General features: G+C 38.3%; 1 protein-coding gene across 1 annotated transcript; it reads left to right on the plus strand.

Moving 5' to 3' along the window:
• Positions 1-9,120: 9,120 nt before the first annotated feature.
• LOC130801093 (uncharacterized) lies at positions 9,121-9,795 on the plus strand. The gene is made up of 2 exons (XM_057664854.1): positions 9,121-9,231; positions 9,343-9,795. The coding sequence occupies exons 1-2, from the start codon at positions 9,121-9,123 to the stop codon at positions 9,793-9,795; spliced, it is 564 nt and encodes a 187-aa protein (XP_057520837.1).
• Positions 9,796-10,012: the final 217 nt, after the last annotated feature.

The raw sequence follows: 10,012 nt of genomic DNA on the forward strand, positions 1-10,012 counted from the left end.
CCTACTGTTGCTGCTGATGAAACTGGCCCTTTAAATATGGGTCCAGTCAAGAAGAAGAGGAGCCTAAAGAAGAAGAAAGAGGTTGATGTCTCCTCTTTCTAATCCTGAGAAGGTGATGTTCTCCCTCTTCTGGTTACACTTTGTGCCTATCTGCCTCCTAGGAGTTCACAAGTTATTGTGTTGCTCCCAGGTCAAGACTTAGATGGTTGTTTCCTTGTTGAATGTAATTTCACTAATTTTTTTTCTATTTCCTTGATATCTGACTTGTCTATCATTTTCCTAGCAACTGTCAGCACTACTGCTACTGAAGTTGCCCCTACTGAGGACACTCCTCAGGAGCCTATCTAGGAGGAGATGGTTGATGAATCTGAAACTAAACTTGAATCTCCATCTAGGGCTTAAGACGTTTTTGAGGATGTGAGTTCTCTATCTCCATCCACTTCTCTTGGATACTCCAACATATTCTCTTTCCCAGCTGATGACGTTGTGGATAAGTTTCTTCAGAAAGTCCTCCTTATTTCACCTATTAGGAATCTGGTAAGTGAGAACCCCAATTTTGCTGAAATTGTTCTAGCTAAATGTATTCTCCCCGTTTTTTACATACTATTTCTTTCATTTCAACATTCACTTATATTTTCATTGCCAGGAACCCAAAATGTAAATAAACAGGCTGCTCAAGGCCCTCATCCAGAGGATCCACCCTCTTCCAGGCAGAAACTGGATTAGGTGATCACCTCCCAGCAATCTGGGTCTATGGACATCATAGCCAATGTTGGGAGGTATCTGGAAGGCCTACATCATGATTTTGATGAGGTAACTGGATCTATACTTAAACTTTATACTTGACTTTTCTTGTCTTCAACTTTGCTAACTGTTTTTATCCTGCATATAGTTGATTAATTCCAAATTCTCTGAAGTTGAGTTCTCTAGTGAAGAAGACATACCATTTTGATCTTCAGAATCTTTGCCAGAAGAATCAAACTAAAGAAGCTGAGATTAACACTCTTCTCACTGAGGCGGAGAGTCTGAGAGCTAGGAACCTGGTACTGGAGTCTGATTCATACTTTCTTGCAACTGAATTAAAAGGCCTAAACGAGAAGATTCAACTCTTGGAATCTAAGCTATTTTCTCACCAGAATGAAATAAATAACTGGAAGGGTAAAACCCAATTTTTGGAGACTGTGCTCAGCACCCAACTTGAATTGATGACTACCAGAGAGGTCAGAATCTTGACTCTGGACATTGGGCTCACAAAGGCTCAAAAAAGTCTAGGTGAGCTTAATGCCAAACATAAGGAGCTACAAGCTGAGCATATATCCAAGTCCAACTATATCTTGGAGCAACAATCAACCATTGCTAAAGGTGTTGAAGAATATGGCCGTCTTCAGAAAGATTTGAAGAAGGTTCAAGATACGTTAGCTTCTCGATGGCCCATGAATAAATCATCTTTGAAACCAATGAAGAACACAAAATGTAAATAAATGGGCTGCTGAAACCAATGGAGGGTGAAGCTGAAACTAAGGAAGTCCTCCTTATTTCACCTATCAGGAATCTGGTAAGTGAGGACCCCAGTTCTGCAGAAATTGTTCCAGCTGAAGATATTCTCCCCTTTTTTATATATATACTATTTCATTCACTTCAACATTCACTTATATTTTCGTTGCCAAGAACACAAAATGTAAATAAAGGGGCTACTGAAGGCCCTCATCAAGAGGAACCACCCTCTTCCAGGTAGAAACTGGATGAGGTGATCACCTCTCAGTAATCTGGGTTTATGGACATCATGGCCAGTGTTGGGAGGTTTCTGGAAGGCCCACATCATGATTTTGATGTGGTAACTGGATCCATACTCAAACTTTATACTTGACTTTTCTTGTCTTCAACTTTGCTAACTGTTTCTATCTTGCACACAGTTGATTAATTCCAGATTCTGAGTTGGGTTCTCTGGCGAAGAAGACATACCATTTTGATCTTCAGAATCTTCGCCAAAGAATCAAATTCAAGAAACTGAGATTAACACTCTTCTGGCTGAGGTGGAGCGTATGAGAGCTAGGAACCTAGTACTGGAGTCTGATTCATCCTCTCTTGCAACTGAATTAAAGGGCCTAAACGAGAACATTCAAATCTTGGAATCTGAGCTGCTTCTCACCAGAATGAAATAAATAACTAGAAGGGTAAAACCCAATTTTTAGAGACTGAGCTCAGCACCCAACTTGAACTGAATACTGCCAAAGAGGTCAGGATCTTGACTCTGGGCATTGGGCTCAGATTGGCTCAAAAAAGTCTAAGTGAGCTTAATGCCAAACATAAGGAGCTGCAAGTTGAGCATATATCCCAGTCCAACTATATCTTGGAGCAACAATCAACTATTGCTAAAGGTGTTGAAGAATCTGGCCGTCTTCAGAAAGATTTGAAGAAGGTTCAAGAAACTTTAGCTTCTTTTGAGCAATTTTCTACTAAAAAGGAAGAGGAAATTTTGCATCTCAGATCCCAGCTTTTAGAGTCCAAGTATCTGACAAGGACTCAAAGGGATGTAATCGATGTTGCAGAGAGTGACAAAAATAGATTGAGGGAGCAGATATTAGCTTTGGAAGCTAAGGTGGCAAAACTAGAGTCTGAGAAGAAGCACCTAAAAGCCCAAGAGAGAAAGAAGGCAACTAAATACTTCCAATCCCAATTTGAATCTCATTTAGCAGCTGATAGGGCTAGAACCAAGGAGGGCTCTCTCTGGCTTGCAATGAATGCAGTTTTTACTGCTTATTTTGACCTGGAATGGTCTAAGATTGAACCCTTCTTGCCTCTAGAAATTCCAGTAGCTTCATGCATTCCTACCCTAAGGGCCCAATACAATGCATCATCTAGCCAGGGAACTGTTACTTCTGCTCCTTCTGCCTCGACTACTCCTACAACCAGCTAATCAAGAACTTTTTTTTTTTAATACTCTTGGAAGTTCAAAAATTTGCTGTATATTGAATACTTCTAGTTACTTGTAATTTTATGTTCTATTGAATGAATGAACATTTTACTATATTGATCATTTTTCACTTTACAAACTTTTCATCAATTGATAATACTTTCATATATTCATCTCCATAACTTGAAGAGATTTCTAACTAAACAACTCACATGACTTGAAGAAGTATCTAAACAAATAACTCACAATTCTTTTCTTAATCTCTTCTTGCCAGATAATCTTCAATCAAGCTAACATATGCTTCTTAAACCCTGTCAGATTCCTACATATATTTTCTGTACATGATCAAGCACTTTTTATTACCTGCCTCTTACCCACCTCCCCCCCCCCCCCCCCCCCCCCCCCCCCCAACAACTTTTGAGTATTTTCAATTATGATAAATACTTAAAGGGTTTTTTTCTGGGGCGTTATAAATCATCCTCTTCTTTCCTGATGCCTGATATCTTATTCAGACACTTTCTGGGTTCCTTAGTTATGAAAAACCAGGGCTTCCCCATGAACTCAGCTGAGCTCTTTAACTATGAAAGCCAGGGCTTTCTCGTTGGTTCTTTTTCATCATTCTATAATTACATCTATGTTACATTGATGATTACATAGACTGTTACATAAAAATGTCTGTATATATTGAATCTGACTAATAAAAATTTTTTACAAATGAATGATTATAAACAATTTTGTAAATCTATACATAATATCTTTTCAACATTCTTATATTCCAATTATGTTTTAGTGGTTCTCCATCTAATGTCTTTAACTTGTACGTTCCATTTTCACAATCATCTGAGATTATATAAGGACCTTCCTATTTTTCTGACAGCTTTCCATGCTCATGTTTCTGGGTGGCCTTTGCGTTTCTCAAAACCAAATCTCCTACTTGAAATGAGCTATGTTTGACCTTTCTGTTGTATAATTTGGCAATCATATTCTATTAGGCTGCCATTTTCCATGCTGCATTTTCTCTAACCTCATCTATGAGTTCCAGATCTAGAAGCCTAGATTCCCGGTTTTCCTCTTGCTTCGGGTGCTTCAATCTTATAGTTTGCATTCCAATTTCAACAGGTAGGAGTGCTTCTAACCCATAAACAAGCCTGAACGGTGTCTGGCCAGTTGCTTCTTTAACTATTGTCCATGATGACCACAGGACATCATAAATCTCATCAACCAATCTGGCTTTTGCATCTTCTAGTTTTTTCTGAAGACCATTTAAAATTTATTTGTTTGCAGCCTTTGCTAGACCATTACATTGTGGATTGCAAACTGATGAATAAGCTACAGCGATCTTGAAATCTTCTAGATACTTTCTCAGTGTTGCACAATCAAACTGGGTTCCATTATCAACAGTGAGAACTCTTAGTAGTCCAAATCTGGTGACAATGTTCTGCCAGATGAACTTTTCTACTTTCTTGATGTGATTGTTGCTAGTGACTTAGCTTCTACCCATTTGGTAAAATAGTCAATCACAACAATCAGAAACTTTTTACCTCCTGCTGCTTGCTTAAAGGGTCCCAGAAGGTCTAGTCCCCACTAAGCAAATGGGACTGGATTATGAATGTATTTCAGTTCAGATGTCGGCTAGATGATGTTTGGCGCAAATTTCTGGCACTTTTCACATTTCTGAACTCGGTTTCTAGCATCCTTTGTTGCAGTTGACCAATAATAACCAATTCTGATTGCCTTATGTGCCAGAGCCCGAGCTCCAATATGATGACCACAACACTTTTCATGCACTTTTTTCAATATATAATCAGCCTCAAATGGTGTTACACACTTCAATAACGGTCCATTCTTGGCCTTCTTGTACAGCTCTCCATCTACCATGCAAAACTTGAGTGATTTCAATTTTAGTTTTTTAGCAAGAATTGGTTTTGTTGGGAGTTCTCCATTTTCCTTATATTGGATGATATCATTCATCCAATCTGGGACATCTCTGCTTCCAATATTAAAGACAGACATTGCATCTTCATGGATTGAACTGAAAGGTTTAACTTCTACTAGGACTGACCTTTTCAGATTTTGCATGATGGAACTCCCTAATTTAGAGAGTGCATCGGCTTGCTCATTCTGGGAACTAGGTAGTCTTTCCACATGAACAGCCTCAAACCCAGAAATCAACTCTTGTGTCTTTCTTCAAATATTTTTGCATGTTGGCATCTCTGGCTTCATACTCTCCTCGGATCTGGTTCACCACTAACTGGGAGTCAGTCTTTAAACTGACTCTTCTGGCTTCCAAAGCTTTGCACAACTGCAACCCAGCAATAACAGCTTCCTATTTTGCTTCATTGTTATAGTGTTGTTCATGGGGGGCTACCCGCCAGGCTTGACCCACCTGGCTCGAAATACAGACGGGTACGGACAATGTATTTGAAAAAAAATTAAAATTAGGACGAGTAATACCCGCCCGCTAAGATAAATGGGGTAGAGACACAAAAAAATACCCGCGAGTATACTCGCCCGCCCGCTTAGTTTAATATATTAATTATTAAGTAATATTTATATTTTTTTATGTTAGCTCTACCTTATTGAACTTTTTTTAAAACTCCAATTTGCCAATGATTCGTATTTTCAATTCTCATATATTCTCTACAACTCATATCCCCCCTCCTAATTCCTATTTTCCAATCCCCTACATTTATATTTACGTAATTTGAGTATTTTGAGATTTTTTATGTAGTTAGAGTATTTTGGACAATGAATTGTATTATTATAATTGTTATTAAGACTTAACTTTATAATTTGTATTCTATTTTAATTTTTAAATAAGAAATACCCGCTTACCCGCGGTCCCGCCCACTAAGAAAATAGGCGGGTAGCGACAGAAAAAATATGCCCACAAATGCGGGCGGGCTTTTGAATATTTGAGCCCGCGGGTAGATTTTTAAGGCATTACCCGGTTCGCTACCCGCCTAATCCCGCCCATGAACAACTCTACATTGTTAGTAGCTTTGAATTGAAATTTCAAAGCGTACTCAATGACTTTCCTCTCAGGCGTTATGAGTACCAATCTAGCCCCTGCGCCAACAAGTCTGGATGACCCATCAGTTAACAGTTGCCAGATTGGTGTCATTAAGACTGGCCTGAAAATCAAGAACCTGTTTTTTGGTTTTGCTTGGCCTTGTTTGTGAGAATTGATCAAGGAACGTTGATTGTTGTGCTTGAAAAGGGTGATTGTGTGCATGTTTGGGAACCCATACACCCTCTCACATGTTTCGTATTGGTATCAGAGCGTAAATTGTGTGGAGGGACAGAAACACAAAAGAACAATACTGTCAGGGAAAACTAGAGTATTGTGCAAACATACACATATTGGTAAACTCTTTCTAATTTGTTTTTAGATTTCATACATTGGTAATCTGAAAGAAAACAGGTTAAAAGTTCTTGTTAATCATTCAATATTTGTATCTTGAACATCTCTTTCTACATTAAAGTTCTTTATAAATCAAGATAATAAACTGAATCAGGATTTCTAATTTTTGTTGTGTTTACTTCTTTGATTTACAAATTTTCTTTTTCTATGTCTTTATCCTTGTGAAAGTTGGGAAATGGATGCTAGATTAGAGGCCATAAAAGTAGCCTTATAAATAGTGACCTAAATTTTGGCCACTGCTGGGCTTAGGAACAATGATAGACCCCCTTTAAACCATGTTAATAACACTATGAATAGAAATCAGGAGGATAGAACAGTGAGGATTGAATTGCATGACTTTGATGGACAATCCCATGACCCTGAGACCTATATTGAGTGGAAGCCAGTTTAGATAGGTGTTTTGAATATGAAGAAACATTACCTGAAAGACAATACAAATTGGTTAAGATAAAACTCACCAAATTGTTGTGTGCTTAGAGGGTGTCCAAAAACAAAGAAGGAAAGAAGATAGGGCTAGAATTGACACACGGGATAAATTGAAGAAACATTTGAGGAGAAAATATGTTCCTTCAAACTATAAATAGCAATTATATGTGCAGTGGAACACCCTAAGTTAGAAAAATAGAAGTGTTGCTGAATATGTGCAAGAATAGGAGAAGTTGTATGTCCTTTGTGAAGTGACTAAGACAGATGAAATGAGGGTGGCCAAATTAATAGCAAGACTTAGGGATGAGATTCAGAAGAAACTAATGTTGATACCCAACTTGACTTTGTAATTAGCTTGTAACATGGCTTTGAGTATAAAACAGCATGTTGGGAAAAAGAAAACTAGTTATACTTCAAACTATAATAGGACCCCCAAGAGCAAATCTGCTAAGGCAACAACTAACTCTCCTAATCCACCCTAGAAAGATAGCCAAGACAGTGGAGCTAAGAGTAAGGTAAATTTATCCTTGAAGAATGTGGTTTTTTTCAAGTGTTATGGACATGGACATTATAGGGATGCTTGTCCCAATGCCAGAGCTTTTACTATACAAGAGTGGAATGAAATGAAGGATGAAACCAAGCCTAAGATGATGCTTCTATCTAGGAATAGAGTAAAGGAGGAGAGCTGGCCCTCCATTGGAAGTGATGAACCTGAGGGGTCCTACAAAATAGATGAAACAGGGAATTTACAGAGAAATGAGAGTAGTATTGAGGATAGTGAGACTGAGGAAGCGAGGGAAAGGATATTGCCTAAGGAGGATCATTATAACCTGATTGTTAGGAGAAGCTTTCATGCTACCCCTGAGGCTAAGGGATCAGATCAGAGGGAGAATATTTTTCAGACTAAGTGTAGGGTGAAGGATAAGATTTGTGATCTTATCATAGATGGAGGGAGTGAGTCCAACTGTGTTAGTTTGGACCTTGTGTCAGAATTGAAACTGAAGACCAAACCTCACCCTCATCCTTACAAACTCAAGTGGTTGGACTGCAAAGTTAGTGGATCAGTAAACAAACAATGTTTAGTAGGATTCACCGTAGGGACTTATGAGGATAAAGTGATGTGTGATGTCTTAGAAATGAATGTCTGCCACTTGCTCCTAGGAAGACCTCGGCAATATGACAGAACGAGTAAACATGATGGATTTACTAACATTTACACTATCAAACATGAGGGAAAATTGAAAGACTTAATTCCTTTGCCTCCTCATAAAGATATTCCCCCTCTTATTAAGAAACCTGTACATTTGATTAATAGGACGGTTTGTGAGAAAAAAATCATAAACAAGGAAATAGTGTATTTGTTGTTCATCGAAGAAGTAAATATAAACTCAAGCATACCACCTGAGATTAGGCAGTTGTTGCATCAATACCAAGATGTGTTTCCAGAGGATTTACCAAAGGGACTTCCACCTATAAGTGGCATTGAATATCAAATAGACCTTATCTTTGGGGCTCCATTACCAAACAAACCAGCCTACAGAACCAACCCCACAGAAACTAAGGAATTACAAAGGCAAGTTGAAGAGTTGTTACAAAGAGGATTTGTAAAGGAGAGCCTTAGCCCTTGTGCTGTGCCTACACTCTTAGTTCCAAAAAGGATGGAAGTTGGAGGATGTGTATAGATAGTAGGAGAGTCAATAATATCACCATTAAGTATAGATTTCCTATACCTAGGATAGATGATATGCTTGATGAACTTGCAGGTTCCCAGTGGTTTATCAAGGTAGATTTGAGGAGTGGTTACCATTAAATTAGAATAAAAGAGGAAGATGAGTGGAAAACAGCCTTTAAAACAAAATGTGGACTGTATAAATGGTTAGTAATGCCATTTGGACTTACTGGGGCACCAAGCACCTTTATGAGGTTGATGAATGAAATTTTAAGACCCTTCTTAGGAAATTTTATAGTGGTACACTTAGATCATATTCCGATCTATAGCAAACAAGTGGAAGAACACTTGGAACACCTTGGTAAGTTGTTTGAGGTTTTGAGGAAACAACAACTGTATGGTAAGCTAGAAAAGTGCAGTTTCTTAATGCAGGAGATATCTTTTTTAGGATTCATTATAGGAAAAGAAAGAGTGAAGGCAGATCCTACAAAGATTGAGGCCATCCAAACCTAGCCTACATCCACCACCATAACTCAGATTAGGTCTTTTCATGGCTTGGCATCTTTTTATGGGAGATTTATAAGGAATTTTAGTTCCATTATGGCACCCATCACAGAATGCACCAAGAAAGGAACATTCTATTGGACACCAAAAGCTCAACAAGCTTTTGAAGCTATGTAAGACATAATGTGCAAAGCTCCTGTCCTAAAATTACCTGCCTTTACAAAACCTTTTAAATTAGAGTGTGATGCTAGTGGAACAGGCATAGGGGCAGTTCTAGTGCAAGAGGATAGATCAGTAGCATTTTTCAGTGAGAAATTAAGCAAGTCTAGGCTTAACTACTCTACTTATGATAAGGAATTTTATGCAATGATTAGAGCCTTGGAACACTAGTCTCATTATCTGAAGGTGCACCCTTTCATATTATACACTAACCATGAATCTCTTAAAAACATACATGGCCAACAAAAACTCAATCCTAGGCATGCTAGATGGGTAGAATTTTTGCAAACCTTTAATTTTTCAGCCAAATACAAGACTGGGAAAACTAATGTCATAGCAGATGCCCTAAGAAGGAGACACAGCTTGTTGGCTATCCTTGAAGCCAGAATCTTGGGGTTTAAAATAATCAAAGAACAATATCCAGGAGACCCTGATTTCAACATCCTTTATACAGCTTGTTTAACGGAACCTCAAGGATTATTTTACATACAACAAGGATTCCTTTTTAAAGGAAATAGATTATGCATACCTAAAACACCCCTAAGGACTTTGTTGATTAAGGAGGTGCACGAGGGAAGTTTGGCTGGGCACTTTGGGATTCAGAAAACCCTTTACATGGTCAGTCAACATTTCTATTAGCCTAAGATGTTAGGAACTATAGGAAAATACATCCTTAGGTGTAAAGCTTGCATAAGGGAAAAAATTACATTTCACAAGGGAGAATATATGCCTCTACCTGTAGCCAACAAACCTTGGAAGCACTTAAGCATGGACTTTGTAGTAGCCTTTCCAAGAACACGGAGGGGTAAAGACTCTATCATGGTAGTAATGGACAGATTGTCAAAAATGGCACTTT

This window comes from Amaranthus tricolor, chromosome 15 (assembly GCF_026212465.1).
Source record: "Amaranthus tricolor cultivar Red isolate AtriRed21 chromosome 15, ASM2621246v1, whole genome shotgun sequence".
NCBI classification, from domain to species: Eukaryota; Viridiplantae; Streptophyta; class Magnoliopsida; order Caryophyllales; family Amaranthaceae; genus Amaranthus; species Amaranthus tricolor.

What these genes read in the sequence shown, in the direction of transcription:
- LOC130801093 (XM_057664854.1), top strand. Translation starts at nt 9,121, where the DNA reads ATGTGCAAAGCTCCTGTCCTAAAATTACCTGCCTTTACAAAACCTTTT. An exon ending in TAGTGCAAGAGGATAGATCA is followed by an intron (nt 9,232 to 9,342) that starts GTAGCATTTTTC and finishes CATTATCTGAAG; the next exon opens with GTGCACCCTTTCATATTATA.